General features: G+C 40.5%; 1 protein-coding gene across 1 annotated transcript in view; it reads right to left on the reverse strand.

Moving 5' to 3' along the window:
- Positions 1–7,150, reverse strand: part of cacna1ab (calcium channel, voltage-dependent, P/Q type, alpha 1A subunit, b) — a 147,694-nt gene extending 140,544 nt beyond the window's left edge. Inside the window, exon 1 of the mRNA XM_082535931.1 lies at positions 6,971–7,150. Coding sequence (XP_082392057.1) covers positions 6,971–6,989 — 19 coding nt within the window. The 5' untranslated portion in view covers positions 6,990–7,150. The remainder of the gene's footprint in view (positions 1–6,970) is intronic.
- Between the last annotated feature and the right edge of the window lie 17,700 nt (positions 7,151–24,850).

A 24,850-nucleotide genomic window follows, 5' to 3' on the forward strand; every position in this document is an offset into this window, starting at 1 on the left:
TTCTCTCGCCCTTTCTTCGTCTTTTTACCACCCGCCACCTACTTTCCACCTTCACTTATCTTTTTTGTCTACCTCTGTTTTGTCTTCTCCTTTTCTGCCTCTCTCAGCCTCTCTTCATGCAGTTTTTTTCTCAACCATCATTTTCACTGGTGGTAAATGACAAGCAGTAGATCATATCAGTTGTAGCCAAGTTGCTTGATGAAAAGCTGAAATGGTTTTGATTAATGATCTTAATACAAGCTGCGGTTTATTTCTTTTGTCAGATATTTGTAGAGACCAGGCTGAAACAGCAAGTGGACTTTTTAATTCCAACAGGATCATGAAAGGACTGAGCCGTCACTGCAGCAACAATCTGATTGATTCCAATGAATCGTGTCGATTTCTGTGTTTTTCAGCTAATAATGCATCATATCAGTTGTTCAGCACATTCTCACACCTACATGATAGTTTGATTGCCTGTCGCTTCCAGAACAACAGACAAGTGTTTTCACATTTACAATGTTGTTTGCTTAAGTTTAGGCATCAAAGTACTTTCTAAAAAGATATTTTACATCAGCTATTGAGATATTTAAAGCCTAACCAATAGTTTTGGAGGTTAAAGGTTTAGGTCTTGATTATATTAACAGCTGTGACGTCACTGCAGATACCTGGGTTCGATTTTGACCCAGACTATTTACTGCATCTGATCCACTACTCACTCTACATACTTTCCTCTCATTCTACTGTTCATTAATGGCAAAAAGCCAAAATACAAGGAGTGACATTACACAGCTTTTGTGCATTTTATTTTGATTTACAATTGTAATAATGTTTATTTATCTTATACTGGACCTTGGTGCATCCACTGTGTTTATCCAGTTTGTGTAACAACCATTTTTACCTCTCTTCTTCCTTCCTTTACACCAATCTTTCTCTGATTGGATGCCCCCCATAGAACGGTGGTCTGAACAGCAGCTGGGTTGGGTTTCTGTTCTCAAAGACAGATGCACAGCTGAGATGTCTGCTTTCAATGACATTGTAATCATCTAAGATTTTTTGGGTGGGATTTTCAATCCGCCCATAAAAGAGTTGATGATTACGGTTTCCAACAGACCAATGTTACATGATTTTGTTCTCAGAAAATTACGCAATGATGTCAGTAAAGATTTTCAACTTGAACATTTCATTCATCAAGATCTGATGTGCAATTTAAGTGTTCTCTTCATTTTTAAGCAGTGCATATAAAACACCTCTGAAAAACACACAGCTGTTGTTTTTCCAGTGAGGTCAGTGTGTTACTCAGTAATATTTGTCTTCACTAAACTCTTTCTTCTCCTTGTGTTCACATTTCTGTCACTGCTTTTCTGCACTTGCTGTTGTTTCCTCTTCTCTCACCCATCACTGTATGCACTTCTTTCCCCTCATTCAATTGGTTTCTTTCCTCTCTTCACCATTTTCCTCCTACTTCACACAACCCCCTCTCTTTATCTCTAGCCCACTGTCCCACTGTCCCTCTCTACAGGCTACTCAGTGATTGAGTGTCTCTCTTTCGCTTTTTGCATTTTGTTTAGTTTCTATATCTTGACTTCTTAAAGCGCACATCTGTCCATGACATGCAACAGATATCAAACACATGCATGTACACACACACACGCACAAATAGATGAGAGAGAGCCCACACGCAGAGTTGAGGAGAGGACAGCAGGGGCATCACATTTCACCACAGTGAGATCCAGACAGACACACACTCACACTCTGAGAGAATTGACTGTGAGGATCACATATCTTGAGTAGAGTTCTGTCAAAACATCTATTACTATGGTGCTTGTCTGTCAGGATGCTGTATCTAGTAAAGATGAACTTGCATGGAGGGCTGCACTATATATGGTATCAAGAGTAAAAGTTTCTCTTTTTTTAGCTTCATTTTTGCATTTTTCTTAAAAGACGCACCCTTTTTTTTTTACCTTTGTTGTTCAAGCATATTTCCTTTTTGGTACCTTATTTTTTTATTGTAATGTAATAGTGTCAGCATTATCAAATGTGCCATTATGTCACCAGGCAGTGTTATGGCAAACAAGGGAGAGAAAGGCAGACAGTGAAAGAGAGATTGCACACTGGAGCGTGAATGTCCCAAATGGTGCTTTTTTTCTGCCAACCACTGGGCTGCACTGACTGTGACTGTGTGTGTGTGTGTGTGTGTGTGTGTGTGTGTGTAGTGGGATGCAGCAAACCCCCCTGAGGTAAGTGATCCTGCTGAACAGGTGCTACAGTATCACCTGCCCCCACCCATACACGCGCATACACACACACACACACACACACACACACACACACACACACACACACACACAGCCATGCGAGCCTCCATCACCCGTGACTGATCTGAACAGATCTGCTTGGTCCATGCCAGAAAGATGAAGCCAAACCACAAGCTGATGCATCAGTGTGTGTGTGTGTGTGTGTGTGTGTGTGTGTGTGTAGATCATGTTTATTTCTGCACGTGTAAGTGTTTAACCAAAATGATTTCAGCCAAATAGTGTACATGTTACAGACTTCCTGTTTATTTCTGTATAATAACACAGTAGCAATGTAAACATGTCAACCTCTCAGGCAGAGAAGATCTTTGGGAAGCCCGTGTGTTTACTTAGCCTCTAGGCCAATTCTGCCTCCAACTGCCTGACAAGGTTTATGAATGGGGATAAATAAGGAAAAAAATAAATAGCTAAACAGTCATAAAATGCTATCCTTCTTTACTGGTTATCTGAATGCAATCAAACAGAACTACAAACAGAACTAAGAAAGCTTCAGGGACCCAGAATCCCTTTCTTACAGATTGTGCATACTCATATGGCAATCTGGTATCATGTCAAAGAGTACATAGAGATGCTAAGGTCTCAACAACACAAGTTAAATGTGCATGTATTTGTGTCATGGGTAGCCGGGGCAAGCCGTGTGAGACTACATTAGGACCCAAAATGCGGCAGCTCTGGTGCAAGTGAGTTTATTTAACAATGTAAATACAAACAGAGATGGCGAGGGTGAGCTTGAAACTAAGAAAACCTAAACTGGGAATAACTAAGGAAAACAAACCTGAAATCTTGAGATAAGAAACCGAGATGCAGGGAGACGAAGAAAACATAGGGGGAAAACCACACAGGCCGACGGAGGGAGAAACGCAGACAAACCAGCAGCTACTATGACAGAAGACACGACTTAAATACACTCAGAGAAACACAGGGAGATTACACACAGGTGGGGGACACAGCTGGGAGTGATTAACGTGATGAGACAAGGGAGGCAAACTGAAAACACTCACATAAGACGCAGACCTTCACAATAAAACAGGAACTTACACATGCAAGGACACAGACTAAGAAACGCGGACTTGACACAGGAATACACGGGCAGAAAAGAATAAACACTAAACTGAGGAAGAACAGAACCAAAATCACAATAATAAAAAACACAAAACGCTGGGTTGAAAGGACCCAGGATCATGACAATTTGCATCCTTTCTACATATAGCACTTCTTATTAACATTCTAATTTACCCAGACACACACACACACACTCACACACACACACACACACACACACACACACACACACACACACACACGCACACACACACACACACACACACACACACACACACACACACACACACACTCTGATGGTTCAGCAACTTCCCCATGGACACTTTGACATGCGGGCTGGAGGACCTGCCTATCAATCCATAGACCTAATTAGCAGTCTACCACCTGGGCCACAGCCACCCTAGCTTTCTTTAAGCCGAGATATAATAATTTCCTAAATGACAGTATTTTCACTCATTTTCACACTTTTACAGTAATCCATCTACATTATTATATCTTATTTGTCTTGATTGGCAAAAGTGACAGTGCTTGAAAAAGCTTGAGCTTTTCCCTTCCACCTGGGACAATATTATTGACTGAGACAAGCATTTTATATGCTTTTGATCCTATGGATGAAAACGTTTGCACACGAAGATGCTCATTTACACACAGATTCTGCAATCTCAGATGAATGTTTAATCACTAGATCACTAGTTGTTGATCAACTAGAGTGGAACAACAAAAAGACAGACAGTCCTTGGGAACATTGTGTTATTTATCTACATGAGATTTCTTCAGGGCAATTTTAACCATGTTCTGATATTTCATTAAAAAATATGGTGAACAGGTGAACTGACTGATCGCTGTTTTATATTTTTTTGGCGGGGGGTGGGGGTGGAGGTAGGGGAGCTGAGGGGGGGGGGGGGGGGGGGCTGTCTTTAATATTTTCTTTAATCTTCTTTAATCTCTCTCAAGGCCTCACACTTGCTACCTCTCCCCACATGTCTTTGCCTCACATGATACCGGGCAGTGTGGCCAGGACCCAGCTGGGAAAGTGTGAAACCCACACAGACAACAAATGCCCTGGACAGATGGTAAGATAGAGAGAGAGAGAGGCAGACAGAGAGAGAGAGATTCCAACACTGTCACCTTGTCTGATGGTATGCTGCTTTGACAACATATAGAGACACATTTTCTTACTTGCCAAGTTTAGGAAAAACTAAATGGGTCACTCCAATATAAATGTCACTGGCTGTCGTAATATCAGGAATAACATGTGTGACTGAAGCATTAAATGTGATATAAAGAAAAGGAAAATGTAACAAACCAAACAGTAGCTAAAAAAAAGCTTCAGTTGCTTTCTTGAATATTAAAAAAGGAGACCATTCAATCCAGATCTAGGAGTGAAAAAGACACGACTGATCTGGTTTTAATTTCGATTATGATTTGAGCTTTAAACCACTATGAAAACAAGATAATAATGATAATTACTTTTTGTAGTCACTTTTCAGTAGAAAGCTCTAGATTTGTTTTGCAAGGTAAATCTAGTGCGCCTTTACCTTTGTTTACAGCCAGCCCTGTTCACAACTCACTAAAGAGCAAGACTGAGGCCCAATTTAGGCCAGCTTAAGCCAAGATCATAAAAATGACCAAAAAGATCTTTCTATAAGAAATAAAAGTCGTAACAAGGTTTCCTACTGACCCTGTAGAAGGATCTGCTTTTGTCGTCGGTTGTCCTTTTCTTAATGTGGCTAATGTGCAGTTCTCCTGATGTGCACATGTAAATTGTGGCCTGAGCCTCTTTATGCCTATGTCTACTTCTGCAGACATCCTGTGGTGAAGACAGGTGGTGGGTGCCTGCAGTTGCCCTTATGAGGCAAGCTTTAGAATAAAAAGTAAATAAAATAAGATTTTAAAAAATGCAGTCTGGTACAGAAGCGTAGAGCTGCCACCCAGCCAAAAATAGAAGTATATCCCGTTATAATGGGAAAACTTTATTGTTCTAACAATATACTTTTCATGCTGACCGCCATAATATCACGTTATTACAATAAACATAACTATCACGTTATAACAAAATCTCCCCATGCCTCAATCCAAGCACAAAATAGAACTTAACTAATTCCGATAAACAAGCCATTTTCTCGAACTCTGATCTGCACTGTCTTCCACTATGTTTTAAGGCAAACATATAGATCATGTTTGAAAAATAAAACATATAACTTGAAAACGTTATTGTTCAAATAATATATAATTATCACGTTCGTACAAAATAGTATTGATATTGTAAGAACGTGAATTTTTTTGTTATAATGTGATAGTAATGTATATTGTAATGACGTTATATTATATTGTACAAACATGAAAAGTATACTGTTAGAACAATAACGTTTTCACGTTATAACGTGATATAGCTCTATTTTTTTTTTTACCTGGGTGGCAGCTCTACGCTTCCATAGTCTGGGGCTTACAAGAAAATAAGTTTCCTCCAACCCAACTTCACTTCTGCTTTTTCTTTTTTAATATTAGATTTAAACTGTCCCATCACCCATTTGTTAGTGAAATCCTGACGTGAAGCCTCGAGCTATGCGTTTTTGCCATCATGTCTTGCCGATGAAATTTGTGAGTGCACACTTGAAGTAGTGACTTGTCAGTCACAAAGTAGGACCAGACTAAAGCATTTCTTGTTATTTTGTCTTTCTGACTCCAATAGAAGCCATAAATTACAAAGTGATAAATATGTTATCATAAATAAGAAATTTAAATAGCAATTGAGATGGTTAACTCAGAAACTCATGGCATGGATACTGATGGCATGGTTAAAGGGAACCCAGGCTGTTCTCTTATACTTAGTTGCTCCTTGCTGACTATTAGAAAGAATGTAACTTTAAAGGTACAGTCAGTCCCTTTTTGAGTTCATTTAATAGAAAAAAGCATATTGTAACAAATATACATTGATTAGTGTGTAATTATGTTTTCCAACAAATGGATGTTCTCTTGGAAAGCCATTAAAAACAGGTATGAGTGGATGCCGGGTTCTGGAAGTCGGCATACTGCCCTTACATCTCAGATACAGTGCCCATGAAGGATATCACTGACTAATCACATAGCCTGTATGTCAAAGGCAGAGGACAAGACACACTCATAGGTGTTTGCGTGCAGAGGCAAATTTTATCATCCACCAAAGCAGTGACAAAATGACTGGTATCTTAATAAAATGTTATCCTCTGTATTTTCACGTCAAGCCTCATGTCCTCAATTGAAGTCATTGCTCTAACACATGCAAATGTGCACAAACATGTATTTATTCCTGACTGTCAGCACGTTAAACAGCTGACAATGAGCTGGCTAAATAACAACAGCTGGTTATAAGATAACATTATAGCAGCTAACATTAGGCTTTAGTGTTCTACAAATCACACTTTGAATCTAATGAACAGCTTGATTATATTCAAACATTATATGAGAATTCATTCACTAAATGTCCGAGTCCCACAATGTTACAGCCACTTCAAAGAAAGTTTCACTAGCACTGGCTAACAGTAGATAATAGAGGCTAACCTCAGCTGTCATAGGTTAAGGGCGGCTAACACAGGCTATTAGCGGCTAACATAGGCTAACAGAGCAGCACTTACCGACAGAAAAGTTGAGCATGTCCTCAAAAACTCACCACAGTGTTGCTGCCATCACATAGAAGTGAGATTCACTGATTCATTGACTCTTTTTGGATTTCTTTGACAAAGTTTTATAGCCTCCTCTAGAGTAAATAGATATGGATTCTTCTCACTGGCCATTGACACCTGAAGTAAGCAGCGGACTGACAGCACAGATAGCACCTAACTAGCAGATAACTACCCAGAGTTTTTAAGTTTACTGAGCAGTAAAACATAGAATACCAAAAAATATCTGTCTTTTATTTCTTGATTTAAGTGTTGACATAAAAATCTGGTAAAAATATATTGTGTATATATTTGTTTTCTTTAAGAAACACATTAGATGTCTGTGGACATTATAGAATACAGTCTACAGTTAATATTTTCTCTCTCTCTAGGCTGACTAAAACATTTTTGTCCTACAGCAACTAGCCTCATTAGGACCATGAACTTGAATTGGGATGGTAAGATTCAGCTGAGTTCAATTTACTGACATCGAGAAATGAAATTTTACACGCTGTAACTTCTACACTGGCTTCACTTTTTTAGACCCAGAAACCACATCCATCTTTTCTAAACAGTTTAAGGAGTGCTTAACAATACTTTTAATCCCGCCCATGACATTGGTTAGCTAATTATTAGCTCTCCTACGGCATTTATTAGACAGATCACGTTTCAACAGAGAAACTCCTGTTTTGTGTCATGATGCCAAACAAACCAGTCACCTTAGTAAAGGTACTGATTAAAAATAATGAAATGAAACAGATGGAAAAAAACACCATGCACAGATCTGACTAGATGGATCTATGGGGATGCTGTCTGCAGTGACTCCCCCAAATGATTACATGAAAGGACAGAAATGCCATATTTGCATCATGTTTCCCACGGAGTTTTGGTTTGTTTACTGGCACTATTAGATTACATCATCTTGTAGCACCCTATTTGTCTGCGGCGGTTTAACGACAGCGCACAAGGGAATTCACAACACCGATTGTTTTTTCTTGATGTGATGCCCAACTCCTGAATATGCATTCATTTGCATTTAATTTATACTGTTAAACACAAATTCTGTTAAGTCTGTGCTACATTTGGGTCAAAAACATATGACACTTATATATGACACTTAATATGTATTTTTGTACACTCTGGTGATATTGGCCCTACATTAAACTAAATTAGACTCAGAGTGACAGCTGTGTAAAGATAAAATGGGGAAAAAAAGGCAAAAAAGAGAGAAGATGGAGGACAGAAGATTTAAAACTGGATTTCAGGCAGAGAAGTGCAGTGGAGAAGAGGAGATGAAAGGAGTGTGGAGAGGGAGGGAGGGCGAGAGGGAATGGGGAAATGCAGGCAAAGGAAAGGGAGGGAGGTATAATGAAGTCCTCTGGGTCTCTGGTGGAAGAAGCCACAGCGCCTGCCAGCCAACACAGCCTGGCTCTGTACAGATGGCAGCATGCTGGGATATGCTCACTGCACTTTTAAATCAGGAAGTGGATGTTCTTTGCATTTGAAAATGTTTTCCAGTGGAAAGAAAAGCAACTGATATAAAGTAAAAACAGACAAAGATGCTTCCACATGGTGCATGTTTGGATAGAAAACTCAAATGAGCATGTTTATTTGTCACATTTGAGCAGGTGAAAGTGCACTGAAATCGACCCCATGAGTAATTTGTGCACTGTTAACTGTGCACAGTTAAGTTACCGCTAGTGAAAATGTGAATAAGTGCATATAAAATGTACTGCTGTCATCACCCTTGAATGGGACAGGACACTGGTAACCTAGAAATGTAGGTAAGTAACTTAAGTAAACTTAATGATGGGCCCATACCAGGACTTATCAATGCCAACGGCATTTATCAATGCCATTGTGATCTCATTTGCTGATAGCTTCACAGGGGTCAAAACAAATTTTCACTTAATGGTGTATTTCTATTTTTAGAGACTTAAATATGGAAAGGCTATTGTTTCTCACTGTTTCAGGTAAACAAAAGCATCCTTGGCAGATGTGGGAACCGCAGACAAATATCTGTGGTGAAGAGTCTGTATTGTTTTTAACACTTGGTTTCACTCCACTACAAGAAGTTCTTTGTCTGTTATGACTTCTGTCTTGTCCACAACAGAGGCTTAGCCAGAGGACCAACAAACAAACAAAAAACATCAGCCCTTCTTGCCAGTTGTTTCACGTATTTTTGATGCTGCCCCCTGGTGACAAGATGCAGTCATCTGCAAAGCTTTGAATCGCAACTACATCTTTGCTGAGTTACCAAAAAAATTCAAAAATTACATTGAGATTACATACCCCTAACCCTGATATTTAACATTCTTTATAAAACTAAACCCACTCATGTGGGATTCATTACTGAAAACCTCAATTGCTTGAATTATAGTCCTTTTGCATGTAACACTACACCTCCATCACAGCATCCATATAACATCTTTGAGGAATAAAAATCTTACATTTAGTTGGAAAACAAGGTTACAGTTGACTGGAGAGGAACTGTGAAAGACAGAGTTACTTTACAAAGTAAAGTATATGTTTATATACCAAAACTGGAACAAAAGCTAAGAGCATACAGACACCTCCTATGTAGTTAGAAATGTATTGAATCCCTATATCTAACAAACAATCTACCAATGATTCAGGTGACTTTAGCTATTACAACTTAAAATAAATTCAATCAGTGAAATAGCCTCACAATTGTTCATGCTAAAGAAAGACATATGTTTTTTTAATGGTATGATTTTAATTATGGTTATATTTTAAAAACTAACATATCTATTGTGCTGATTCTTGTGGTGAAACCAATGTAGTCTGATTGTTCCTACAAATGTTAGAGAAATCCGGTTATGATTCGTGTGTGTGAAAGAAAGAAGAAGAGTCCTGAGTCCTGTGGTACTGCCCCCATTCATGGTGCCTGGACATTAACTGTTATTTCTAAAAGCTGTATTTTTAATCCTTTGCTTATCATTTGTTCCCCCTTTTTTAAAATTTACATTTTAAAAGGTTTTAATAATTTTGGATATACAATGAAACTTTATTGCCATTATCCTGGACATGATTCCCGTGTTCGTCTCACAGTAACACCATTAAAAATGCCTTATTTAATGGTAAAAACATTTTCCACTTGAAACCAGGACACATTAGGTGAAACAAAGGCTGTAAAGTGAGAGCAAACTCAGCTATTTTTGTAGGATGATGGATTTCCTAAAAATAAATAAATAAAATGTTTTCATTCCAGCAGAACAGCCAAAACATTTTGGCAGAAATATGAAGAACTTTTATGAAGGCACTCTGCCAAAACACAGCATTTCCTCTCTCGTCTAATAAATCCCCCCTCACCCTCTGAACACGCACCGCTCTCCACTCGGTATCTTATATGTCATTTTATTTTCGCTAATTGCTTAGTGTGAGACCAGATTATAGGAAATGTACACAACATTTAAACTGCTAACAGGTGAAGGGAGTGTTACTGCTCATCATCTCATCAGATTCTTTTTTTAACAGATTCTAACTTGGCTAATTTTAGACTCTAATAAAAAAAACCAAACAGCTCTTTCACCATTTCTGTTGCAGAATATTAGTGATCAGACTTTTTTGAAAACATAAAAGCACGATAATAAAACTTGCGCACAGACAGACACACACAGATACCACACACACCACAGGCATCACTACCACAAATGAATTGTTTCTCTCATACAGGCACATTCTCATGTGACCTGGCTCTCACATCATTTACCTACTAAAAATAGACTAGCTGAGCGAGTAAAGCCCTGTGAGAGTAGTTACTCTGTATCCTCTCAGTTAGTATGAAAATTACTATTTCCTTTCTTTATTTCTTTTAAATGAGCTGAAACACTCATTCCCCTCTAACAGTTACAATCATGCTGTAAAAAGTACTGCAAAACCTATTAAAAACAACACTAAAAACTATTTGCAAGAATTCCCATGAGTGATGTCATACTCTAAGCTCACCATAAAAGACCTGTGGTGTTAGGGGCAAGGTAGGTGATGTGTTTGGGGTAAGTCACCCTTTCCCACCATCAGCCAGCCTCTTTGACTAAATTTGACACTTGATGTCATTTCTCCACGCAAACCGTCTTTCCATCAAAGCATTTAAAACAAACTAGGAGGGAACTTTATGCTGTTATGGTAAGGCTTATTCATTACAGGGGCTGAAACTAATGTTTTTTTTTTCATGGATTAATTTGCGAAGTGGTTCCCGAACTTGTGGGCTGAATACAAATGAATCATGGTTCTGCATCACTACTAAGGCATGGACAAGTTTGGAAAAGAAATGCCAGGTAAAGGTAGTGACCACAAAAAACAATTACAAAAAAAAAAAAGAAACCACAAACAGGACAGATCAAAATTCAGCGTGTTCCTTAAAATCAGAGCCTGACTGACGTATTGATAGGCTTATGTTACTTTTAGCTATGTGCCGGGTGTTGATGTTGCATATATAGTTTCTCTGCAACATCCCTGGTGGCAACATGATTTTGGAACATCATAAACAGCAACAGAGTGTAAACGGGAACATAAATAAGTACGTATAACGAATGTTAGGGAAATCTGGTTATGATTCATGTGTCTGAAAGAAAAAAATAGCAGACAATATTTCAGAATATTGGCTTTTAAAACCACCAAATATTGGTATAAGTCTTAAAATTCCTATATAGGTTGAATTCTACTCAAAATTTTAACAACTGACTGTGAGAAAGCAAATAAGTTAAAAAAACAAACATCTTGGAGACTTCCCATCTTTCACAACAAGTTTTAGTAAGGAAAGGATGTGCCTAAAAGTGAGTCTATGGAAGCTGGGATCAGAGGATTGAAAATAATCTCATTTCTGAATGAGAACTCTGCAGGAGAGGTTTCAGAACCACTGAATCAACCAACCAACCATTTTATCTGGTCTCCAAAATGTTAACATAGTGAAAAAAAATTAATTCTGCATAAAAGCATAACAAATGTTATTAAAATGTTACATTAAAGCTTCTAAAACATTCCTGTGCCTTCTGTCTAAACTGCATTTTACACTTGGAGTGAAGCAACTACGCCAAAACTCCAACTATACCACTTCAAAAACTGGTGAATGGCAGATTTGCAGATCTTGCCTCCAACTAAAAGTGACTAACAGCAAAGTGAGAAACAACAGAGGAGTTGAAAAAAAGATTTGTTCAAATGAACCCTGTGTCTAGGCTGTTTCAGTGCAGGACTACTGGACAGGTTTGAGCCATAACTTATGCATCTGTATGGATTAGTGGTCTTCATCCCATATAATTACTAAATCACTGATTCTAATACAATTTGGGATCTTTGTTGAATGTCCTATTCACTCCCGCAGTGCTTTATCAAATAAAGGCAAAAGCCTTGGCAGTTTAATTAAACAGCTGATCTCCAAGACGTTTTTATATGTACTGTTAAATGTATTCTACGATTTTATGATTTGAATATGGAATTTAGGCAGGTGGTCTAAGTAACAACATACTCAAAACTAGGAAATCGTACTATGAGCAATTCAAGCATGCAAAGAGCCCCCCCCCCCCCCCCCCCAACCCCCCAATATTAGCTAACATTGTTTTTAAATAATTTATTGTTTTATTAAGAAAACAAGTGGTGGACTAATGAATAAGAAAAATAAGCCTCTCCAGGTCAGAAAGAAAATAGTACAGTGAGTCAGCCTGGATGCGTGTTTCTATTTTCTGTCTTTAAAATCTTTGCAGCTGCTGAAAATGCTGTATCGTGACGTCACTGATGCTATATCAGTTTCGATTTAAAGGAGCTCCATTTTGCTAATTGTTATTCTTTGACATGAGTAGCTCTGCATGAGTCACAGTTTAAAAATAGTCGTTATTTATGTTATACTAGGCCTTCCTGCAGCCCCTCAGTTCAGCTCTGTCTGAAACAAGCGCTTTTAGCTCAGTTTCCCACTCCCCTCACAGCTGATTTATTTATTTATTTTGCTCTGGTCATTTGGCTCTTGCAACACTAAGATGTGAACAGCAGGTGGGCGGGGCTTATTTAACAGCCAGAGGTGCTAGATTAGAGATGCTCTGCTCTCTCTGACATCAAAAAGGGCCAAGAGTGCAAAGACCGTCCGAAACTTGAGGTTTCGGCTCATCGAGAATACTTGCACATGTGCCGATCACATTGCCTGAAACTATCCACCGTTATTACAGCATCCATCCATCCACTTTCTGAACCGCTTTTCCAACTAACATGCGCTACGCACTCTGGACATGCTGCTAGTGCTGATATCTTTACTCCTATAGGAAAAATATATGTAAAAAAATAAGAAAAAGCATAGCTGGTCCACTTCAAAAAGACTCAGTCCACTCATTTCCTGTCAGTTACCTAAAGTCTCAAACTTGTACTGTATGTTTCATCTTCTTTCTTTTTTTATACACAAGATATAATAGTGGGCTACATGAGAGTGTTCCATCAGTAGCAGACCGACCTGTCCTGACAATTACAGCTTTTTCCTTTGCTGTCCTGTTGGATGAGCCATAGGCCACCCATATATGGTCAATAGTAATTAGAGAGGGAGAGTAGGAGAGAGTCATTTCCTCTCCCTTCTGGTTGCATGGTGCTTAAGCCTTCAAAATGCTGACATCAGCACTCAGCTCTGACTACAACGACCGAAAACACACACACACACACACACACACACACACACACACACACACACACACACACACACACACACACGAGTTCAGTAACAGGTTTGAGCTAAATGCTCTATTCAAGATGCACCTTAATCAGCAGCAGCATCAACATGATTGCGACTGCGGGTGTCATGACAACCGCCATCATCATCAAGATCATCTTTCATTCCATCAGTGGACTCAGATAAGCCTGCGGCCAGCAGGTTAGGAAACAGCAGCGAAAACGAAAAGAGAGAACGAGATGGAATCATGTGTTCCGTGAAGTACCGCAAAACACACACCGCACACACTGGAGATCAACACAGCATGTAACACTTCACAGTACTGCAAAGAGAAAACAGAAACCATCACATATTACACTCACACACACACTGTACATCGTACTGCAAATCACCACACCGGCTCTGGCATCCATCCTCCATTGGCTAGTTCAGCACCAATCCACTCCACACCACACTAGGCCACACCTAGCCAATCATTCCAACACACCACACAACATAGCAGCGGCGATACCTTGGCAGTCTGCTTGGCATTGCTATGAAAGGATATGGCCATTCGGTGATCTTTTTGGCGTACTTCCTCACCACGTTGTCTTCGCTGAAGAGGAAGAGGGAGCGGTTGACCGTTAGGCAGCTCTGCCGGACGGGTATGGGGTTGTACAGGGCCATGGTCCGGGCTCTCTGGGCCATCGACTGCTTGTACATCCGCTGCGCTCCGGGGGGCCCCCCTTGCCTGCTGCCGCCACGGCCGGGGCCCCCTTGTCCGCCGGCACCCCCGCCACCACCGCCACCACCACCTCCTCCTCCTCCTCCATACCTGTTGGGTAGCTCGTCTCCAAAACGCGCCATTCTGCAGACACCAAACGCCAGAGGTTAGGAAGGTGCTGGGGGGGAACCTCAGAGTGACACCTCCACATGCCACCACCCCATCAGCTTCGGCTCCAAACACACATGCAGAATGGAGATGGGCTTTCTCTGGCTTATCTCGAGTCTCTTTTCTCCTTCTATCTCTGTCTCCTTCCCAGATCTTCAGCGCCGAGAAGATACCTCCATTTGTGATTGGAGAGGGAGGGAGGAGGGGGAGGAGGAGGAGGAGAGGGGAGGGTGAAGAGGAGAGGGAGAGCGCACGGTGTCTGTGATCGTGTGTTTGGAATATGAATGGAAACGGAGGGATGTATTTCTGGAATTTCTGGAAAATCAGTTCTCTTGTAGAAAAAGAAAAAAAACCTGATTGGTTTTAAGTGGTGGCCAGAAATTTGTGAGAAAAAAGGGAAAATCTTGTCACACAATCGGCGTTTTCCCGTTTTTTGTTGATGTTGTTTTTTGTTTGTTTGTTTGTGTGTGTTTATTTTTATTTATTTTTTTGGTTAAAACCCTCACCAAGAGCGAATGGCTTCTTGCTTTTTTTCATCGGGCAAACAAAACACCGATCATCCTAGAATAATGCCATAAAGATGCATAGCTGTGCGTTTGAGTAAATATTGCGATCATCTCCACTAAGTAGGCTATCCTAGTTTGAGACTGCGTCTTTTCCCCCCCTCTCTCACCAGCCTAGTGCATCTTGACAGGATCTGCAGTTGTCTTCCCCCCTTCCCAAGTCCTCCTCCACCTCCTTTTTTCCCGGCGGTGATAAAAATAGAAATAGATACGAATGAAATTTTTAATAATTCATTTAATTTTGTTCCATAGATCTGCAACGTTTGATATGTCGCGGCAGAAAGTCCCGCTGCAGCCTCTCACTGCCACCACACTGCTGCTCGGGTTACACGCAAACGCCAGCCGAGGGGGGCTTCCCCAAAATCCGAGCCTGGTGACATTTGTTGATATTTGGTGATGGACGGTGCGGCATCCCTCCTCCCCCTCCTCCTCCGTCTTCTTCTTCTCCCCCCCTCCTCCTCACCGCCAAGGCGTCGGTCGCCGATTTTGGGCGTGATTGCACGCACTTGGAGAGGCAAAAAATAAAAAACAAAAAACAATTATATATAAAAAACCGCTTTTAAAATACACCGGTCCTCAGCCCGCCAATTTATGTCTTTTCCCTGCGCCTCGCTTCGGAAAATAAAAAGAGTTGATGTAAATTAAAAGAAAAAAATAGTGTCCACAGCAATCATCTATAATCCAGTGTCGGGAGAACAAGAATCCCGGGCGAAAGGGATCCGGAGGAGCAGAAAAAGAGCGCTGGGGGAGGCAGCATCATCACCATCATCAATTCTTGGTCTGAAAACACGACGGTGGCGTTGCGGGTGTTCTGTAGCTGCAGTTCGCATCTTCTCCTCCGCCACCGGGCAGAAACTGTGTAAGATCCCCGCCCAGCAGCATCGCCCTCGAGCCTCCCCGAACCACAGAGAAGCGGCCAGCCCCGCAGAGCCAGAGCCCAGCGTCTGTTCTCTCTCTCTCTCTCTCTCTCTCTCTCTCTCTCTAGGAGTCTCTCCCTATCGTTCTTTTTTTTTTTTTTTTTTTTTTTACTTCTTTCCTCCCTCGACCCCCAAGGGGGACGTGAGGCAACGCGCAGTGGGTCCGGAGGCTGTATTTCCGTGGAGAACAGTCGTGGAAACGAAGAAACACGACCAGCCGAGCGCTTCAGTGGCTCTCCTGAGTTTAGTCAGCCGTCGGTGTTTAGCCGCGCGCTGAGCATCTGATCAGTCAAACGGGAACCGAGCGCCGCGCACATATCGGAGGCCAAGCCTTGCAGCGCACGACGCACGGCGCCTCCCCGGAGCCTCCCCCTCTCCAGCCCACTCCCCATAGCGCACGACGGAGATGTACGGGCGACACTTTTAGGTACGGCATCTCTCGCCTTAACTTTCAGCACAGTGAGTGAAAAACTTTTAAGTGTGTGAAGATAAAATCAGGAAGGCCAAAAGACAGACTTCTGGAAGACTGATTTCCCACGAGCACATGATAATCATGAAACCACCGGTGTTAGGATCACTGGAATTTACACATGCGGAAGGCTTCCATTGTCAGTAGCCAAGTGTCAAAAGCACCAACGGCGCAGTCCAATTCGCCTCGTTCACTGTTTACTCAAACCCACCCGGCTGAGCACAAGGTTTTGCCATGGGCACAGACGAGCTTGGGGCACATACAAGGAATTTATCTCCAGACAATTTCAGTCTAGCCTTCCAGCAAATAAAAGCAGGAGTCTTTCAGTATGTACAAGGATGATTATTATTTATTTCATTATCAAAAAAATTCTTATGCAACTACTTTTTACCCCCCTCCACACCCCACCCATCCAACTGTACAAACAATTATGTAATCCTGTACTAAGCCAAGTCTAACAATAAATTTAAACTCAAATGGACTTCCGCGGACAACAACAGCAAAAAAATCTACCGTGATTATGCTTTTTGTGGGCATAATACCTCTCATGTTGATTGCCAGGGGGAGAGCTGGGAATTTAGTGTTTGCTTTTTGTGAACGTACAGTTATTTTAAGGACAATTTGAAAGAGTTTTTATCTCCCTTCAATCCTCCCTTCCTCCAGGCCGTCTGTCAGTCTGGCTCTGGCATCTGAGTTGTCTTTGAAACGATTCAGCAATCTGTTTGCTTGGGCTAAACCAACCAAGCTGTCACCTCTCCAGAGCAGGAAAAAGAAGGAATTCCATTCAAAGTAATTTTTAAAGGTATTTTTTATTTATAGGTCTGTAAAGAAAATAAGGTGTTTGGTCACTTAAGCAATTTGATGCTATCCTTGGTCCTGAAATAGGCACTGACAAGCTTCCAAAGGCCTATTGGCGCTGTCCAAAGTGCTGAAACAACACTACAAAGCACCAGACTCCAGCCCAACTCCTTTGGAAGGAGATTACTGCTCAGGGTGGGTTAGTTACTGTACCTGCTGCCATCTGTTAAATACTGAGAACTATTTGCAAGTTCTGCTTGTTGTTTGTCTCCTCTAACAGCTTCTTTGGCTGGTAACCACCCATCATTAGGAGGTCTGAATCTCTTCTAAAAACAAACAAAACAACAAACAAAACAACAACAACAACAACAATAACAACAACAACAAAACAGTCCGCGCAGAACTGAAAGTGGGCCATATGGTGTACTTTGGGGAAGATTATGAAGGCAAACGGTGAAAGCCAAAAAAGTCTCACCAAACTTCAGGGAAGGGAATGCAACACAGTGGAGTTTAATTTTCTCCCGTGTGTGCAAATGCAGGACTGGTCATCATATGAAAAGTGCACGAAAAGAACTGAGTGTCAGCACTCTCGCTTGAGTTGGAGATTTTCACAGACTGGTGATATTAGGTAAGACAAACTAGCCAATTATGTTATCGAGAAAGGCAGAAATGATTGGTGCTACAGTTTAATGCAGCCATGTTCTAATCAAATGGAAACACTGCGAAACATAAAGCAAAAAGAGGAGCAGCGAGTCGGTGGACTTGTTCGGCCGTTCACATGAAAGTATGGATCAGACAAAAATAAATCTCGTGAATAAATAAAATGCTACACATAAAACTAATTTATGTGTTTTTATCATAGTCCCTAAAGATTATTAAGTTATTTATTTTACTTCTAGCTTGATTGCAGTCTTAACCTGAGGTCATATAATGTATGTACACGCCACCAGCTGTAGGCTCCGAGTTATGCTAGTATTTCCAAGATGCCTTTTCAACGTCATAATGTCTGCATGACTGGATTTGCTCGTCATCTGCTTCCCGCAGACTGGCGGCTACTAACAGCGCGCGAGAGAGTGTGTGTCGGGAAGAGGTGGGTGGCGGTGGAGAAATGCTCGGGTGGGGTTGGGGCTGGTGGACAAGCTTGACTGTGATTTTGCGAAATCACGGAAACAACGCCGTGGGTCAGAAGACACATGACACGCTGGCCTATCACTTATTCATGATGAGGACAGACGGAGCGGAAGGTTACGGCTGGACACTTTTTTTTAAATCTTTCTGCACTCTGGCATGTCTCGGTTACTGCTGCTGCTGCATGGCCATACAGCCTTTCCAGGCTGTACTCCTGCAAGTGTGTGTGTGAGTGTGTACGCGCTGCTGAGGGAGCGAGGCCCTGATGCGCAGCATTGTCATTCAGGGAGCGTTCACACAGGCAACCCCCGCAGGAAGCCCTGGCACCTCCCCCTTGAAATGACGACCCCCCCCCCCCCCCCCCCCCGCGCGCCCGTTCTTTGATCTCACTCAGCAGGCCAAGGCAACAGAGCTGTGTGAGAAGAAGTAGAGAGAAAACAACAGCGAGGGATCAGGGCCCGTTCACGTTCTGATCAGAAAAAATGAAAACAGGGTATAATTAACTGAGAGCGCGGGCAGTGAGAGTTTTACACTAAAATTAGATTTACTTTGGAGCAGACATCGTGACAACTTGTCCGAGCGAGGTACTTGAGAAAAAAACAAACAATTCTGCTTTATAAATGATTCATTCAACTGAATCTGAATATGAAGTGGTTCTCTTGAATGCAGACTGGAATTTTCATTCTAAATGATGGCAATCCAGACAGGCTGGACTGAAAAGATGTCCTCCATCATTGACTAAAGTAAAAGTTGAGTGTCAGGCCTCTGGAGCCAGCAGCAGTTCATTCTATTCATTGACTGCTGTAGCTGCAGGTGTAGTCACGTGGTAAAATATAAATAAAAACAGAATGCAATGATGTGTCAATCTCATGAACCCATATTTTATTCACAATCAAACACAGAAATCATATTAAAAACAGAATCATCTCAGCTTTTATAATATGACATATTTCTTCTCCTTTGGCTGCTTGATCACAGTGGATCCAACCCTCCGCATATCTTTCTTCACTGCATCCATCAACCTGCTCTGAGGTCTTCCTCTTTTGTACCTCCTGCCTGGCAGCTCCTTCTTCAACGCCCAATTCTGGCTCACTGACTTCTCGTCCATGATGCCTATAGTATCTTTAACAGTACCAGCTCTGTTTCCTGTCTTTTTGTCAGTGCCACTGTCTTCAAATTATATATCATAGCAGGTCTCACTGCTATCCTGTAACTCTCCTCTTCCCCTCTCCTATGGACTGTTTGTTACTTTGGATGGTCAGTTCCTGGTATATAAATTAATATCTTCACTATTTCTTCTTTTTGCACGATCACCTTTCCGTCTGTCTCCCTCTCAGTCACACACATGCTGTTTGTCATTCCTCTTCTCTTCAGAGCATACCTCCACCTCTACAGACTCTGTTCCACCTTCTGCAGATCACAATGCCTTCTGCAAAAATCATAGTCCACAGAGAATGCTGCCTGACCTCATCTGTAAGCCCATCCTATTCTCTAGATCCACAAAAACACAGTTTTTTTTTATCTTCTCCTCTGTACTACTCCATCAACACTCCCAAAGCAAAAATCATATCTACAGTTCTCTTTCACAGCATGAACGCATACTGCTGCTCACTGATCGTTACCTCTCTTCTTGGTGAACCTCTGCTTATCTTTACTTCTGAGAAACTCTGCCTCTCTGAGAGACTCTTTTTCAGTCCCAGCTTATAGTTTTATTATTATTATATTTAAATAAAATGTGTCTGTTTAAGCATCTGATAGGTTTTCTGTGTTCTATTGTGAATAAAACATGGATTTATGAGCGCTGTAATAGAGATTTCCAACTTTTTTTGGAATAGGAGTTTGATATCACTTCCAAAGAGCACCTCAAATGAAAACTATTTTGAATGCAGGAAGCACTCCTACTCACATGCTTTTTTCCCCCAGCATTGCTGCGTGTTAAAAGAGTCGAGTTGCTAAACTGGCCAGCCTGCAGTCCAAACTTGCCAGGCAATGAAAAAAAAAAAGGTTCCAAACTGAACAGGAAAATTTTTTATCACCCACCAAAATGTGAGAACGTTTACTTTTAAAAATTAAAGCAGAGCCTGTAAATGAATTCAGCTGCTTTGAGCTGCTTGGTGTCATATGCAGTAACATGCCTCATATATATCCATGGTGGTCCATTTAAATGATTGTTTTTTTTAAAGTATAGTAAATAATTAGATTATTTATAATTTTTTTTCCATAGTATCATAACTTTGGTTTCCAAACATAGATTTAGTGACAAAAACCTCAAAGCAGCTCTTATCCTAGTACATCATTAATGATTGTGACTCGAAACTTCCAGGTGTGAGTGCACTGTTATGGGACCATCAGGCAGGCTGGTGATAAAAACAACCTGCACAATCAGCAAACCTCTGCCCTGGATACTGAAAGCTTTGAAAAATGAAGCAACATTTACAGAGAAAAGAGAAACCTGACAACGGGGTCTCTAACCAGCAAGAATGTAGGTTTAGTTTAATCATTTATTGTGTGTATTTGTGAACTCAGAGTACCATCCCAGCACACGATAAAGGGCTAAGAAACCTGCTCTGTCACACACAGACACCCATCTACATGTGAAAGCAGTTATTGGCATCATTTCCAATAATCCTTCTTTGACCTTTAACTGATAATCTGCACACGTTCACCCACTGGAGGAGATTCTGAAATGCAATAGTCCTGAAGTATACTTTGCCTTTTTACTCTGGCAGGAAACCTGAAACACAGTTAAAACTGGTGTGCTGTGAAAAGCTTCTGAAATGCTATCAAATATGGCTGGTACGTCTGGAAATAAAGATCTACTCAATTATTGGTATCATGTAGATGGGAAACAACAGGGTTGGGTTGTTGTGTTGTTTTTAAATCATCCCGTTTTAGATGATAAGCACACTTTTAAAAAGAAATAACTACAGCACAGAAAGCCTGTTTATTTTGCTTCCTACTGTATAGCAGTACTCAAATTATGAACAAAGATTGAGACCAGCAGAAGAACTTTGATATATATAATATAATAATATGTCTTATAGGATGTGGTGGAGACCAAACACAGAGATAAAACAGGATGATAGCTCAGAGCAGTTGTTTTGTTGCAAACTTGTATGTCTGCATGTCAGGAAGCAACAAAAGGGATTCTTCTGCACTGATTTTGTTCTGCAGACTTAACCATGGACACACACACACACACACACACACACACACACACACACACACACACACACACACACACACACACACACACACACAAAGCCAAACAGAACAAAAATGAAAAGGCTTCACACAACGTGTCAGGTGATAAAGAGAAGCGTTTTGTAACATTTGGTCACATGGTGCTACATAATTTAAGAGCCTGTCTAAGGACATGTCAGCTCTCAGTGCTCTGGATTACTGTGAATGTGAAAGTGTGTGTGCATGAAAGAAAGAATAGTGATTGCGCATGTGTGTGTGCATGTCTGTGTGTGCATGTGGCGTTGGTAGGGGCTTCTGCAGAGAGATAGGCAGAGAGAGATCTAGAGAGCTGATGTAGCGTCCAAGCTAATTAGATGATTGCTCTTGTTTTTTGGCTCGTTCTCATGGCGACTCAACCTGTATTAACTGATTGGCTGGTTAATGGAAGTGAGGAGGAAGATGAGTGTGCTAGTCTCAGCTAATGGACCCGACTCTGGCGTGTGGAGTAAGCATTCCAGTCTAGGAATCAGCACTATGAGACAAGTACAAAGAAATAAAGTGAGGGAGTGAAAGCAGCAGAAAAGAGATGCCTGAGATCAGAAGGACCTGACTGTGAGCAGCGTTTTTTTTACATTTTATAATTAAATGCAGTGTAAAACAGACCATCAGGACTCAACATGAGCATAATTCTACATTTTCTGCATCATTACCTGAATGCACATCAATTCCCATGTCGTTGTAAGGCATACAGTTTACACTAATGAGATTTTACATCATCGGTTCATTCAGTGCTATTATGCACAGCTCAGTATGTTTGCAAATATTCTCTGACTTAAGAGAGAATAGTTCAGAATAAAGAAAGAATTAGTGAGTGAACATGAACCAGGCTTAGTGGTAATCATGGTGATCTAGCCACCTTTGTGATGTTAGGCTCAACATACCCAGCTAAGATGTTTCTCACTTTGCATTGCTTCCAAATGCAGGACAGGAGGCAATATACCAAACAAATAATGATAATAAGACTCAGGTACAGCAAACACGTCTGAAGAGTAAAAAACCAAACAAAAAAAAAAAAAAGCCAAAATACTGGGAACACAGAAGTCTTAAAAGAAATCAGCAAGGAAAATATAAAATTATATTAATTTAACAAAACAAAGGGCATATTCTCCAAAACAACTACAGAAAGACTTTTACAAAACTCTTTATATGATCTAGTATAAACTTTTTTTTAACCGTTATCTGGTTAAACAAAGAAAAAAACCTGCAATTTTTTCTTGTTTTACCTTGAATCAAAGGCAGGTTTTAAAAATCTAAAAGTCTTTGTTTTTGTTTGTAAAATCTAGTTATAAAAACTCTTCTTCATAACTAGATCAAAACAAAATGATGTTTTTGATGCTTAAACTTACATTTTTTCCCTGTAAATAAATATTCTGTGTATTGCATTCTTCCTATTTACTTCATTTTCTTGCTGGCATATATTTATTCTTATTACTTTGGTTGTTGTCAGTTAAAAATAATGTCTGGCATAAAAAAATCAATACCATAATCATTAATCTCTGTCTCTCTGTCTTTTTAAATGTAACATTTAAAGCCTATTTTTGTTTAAGTCTTTGTATCTTTTGTTGGCAGGTGTTTGAATACTGCAGGTTTATGATGTAAAAGCCTTTTCAAATATAATAACATATTCCACGAGAACAATCAATCCTTACTCACGCAGTCATGTGAAAATGAAAGCAAACCCTCCTTGAGTTCAAAGGTTTTATCAGGATATAATTCAGTTCAGTTTATCTATATAGCACCGAATCACAACAACATTCGCCTCAAGGTGCTAATAAAATGAAATTAATTTTGTCCTTGTCTTAAAATTAGGTTAATTCAACCACAGATGAACAAAAACATGTAATATACACCACTGTCATTGTTTATCCAAAAAAACAAAAGAAGCAAAAATGCATTTCCAGAAATACACCCTTACTGCTTACATAAGTACCAGGTGCTGCTAATCAAACACACCTGTATAAAAGCAGAAATGTTGGCAGTTTGCTGGTTTGGTGCATTCAGGCAACACAAAGCCAAGGAGCAAAAACATCTGCAATGATCGTAGAGAAGCAACTGTTGCTGTCCACCAATCAAGGAAGGGTTATAAGGGCATTTCTAAACAATCCAAAGTCCATCATTCTACAGCTAGACAGACTATTCACAAGATAGGAAGCATTCAACATGCTTGCTAATCCCTTTAGATATATTACATCACAGCACATATCCCCCAAAGTAAGACCGTGCAGTGCTCTGAGAAAGTGCAAAAGCTGCATCCAAGACTCAACAAGCCTCGGTTAGGATCGTAAATGTTGAAGTTCATGACTTGGATTGTTTGGAAATCCCACCAGGACAAAGCATCTTCTCTCTAAAAGAACATAGCATGCCTTAGGTTTGCAAAGTTGCATCTAAACAAACCACAAGATTTCTGGAAAAATGTCCGTTGGACAGCTGAGACCAAAGTGGAGATGCTTGTTTATAATGCACAACACAGCAGATAAACACAAAGACCCCATACCATCCACCAGCAAATCTACAACAGAATTGCTTTAAAAAGACTCAAGATGTTACAATGGACCTCAACGTGACTGCAACCCTGAGGTGAGACCAGAAGAGCCTGCAAACCTCAGTGACTCAGTGGACCAGAACTCCTCCACAGTGACCTGAGAGTCTGATAAAGTCACACAGAAAACAGTTGCTTTAAATCACTGCTGCTAAAAGTGGTTCTATAAGCTACAATCATAGGCTTACACTCACACACTACTTCTGCATTTTCACAAAGCTTTCGGGTAAAAACAAACAAACAGTCCTAATTTTAGTGCAGCACAATATGTTGAAACTGAGTGATGGCCAAAGGAAAAGCAAGTCAAGGATGTCAGGTCCATATGGCCACAATATCCAATATCCACCAAGGGGCTATAATATCAAGTTGGATAAATGTCAAATCACTCCAATAAATATGCTTCATTAGAGAAATGGCCACACATAGCTCACACAGATGAAGACAAGAAATAGTTTGGAGAAAGAGTAAATACAGAATTTACCCTGAACTCATGCCATTTGAAATGGAATTGCAGTCCATCGTCATGCGTAACATCCCGTCAGTGTTCTTTGAGTTTATTCTGTTACTTTAGATGATGTATAAGTGGAGGAAATGCGATTAATCATTTCAAAGAGGCTGTCATGTGAGATCCGCTGCTCCTCGCTGTGAGTGAGTGAGTAAATTA

The sequence above is a fragment of the Aulonocara stuartgranti genome, assembly GCF_965226115.1.
Source record: "Aulonocara stuartgranti genome assembly, chromosome: 6".
NCBI lineage: Eukaryota > Metazoa > Chordata > Actinopteri > Cichliformes > Cichlidae > Aulonocara > Aulonocara stuartgranti.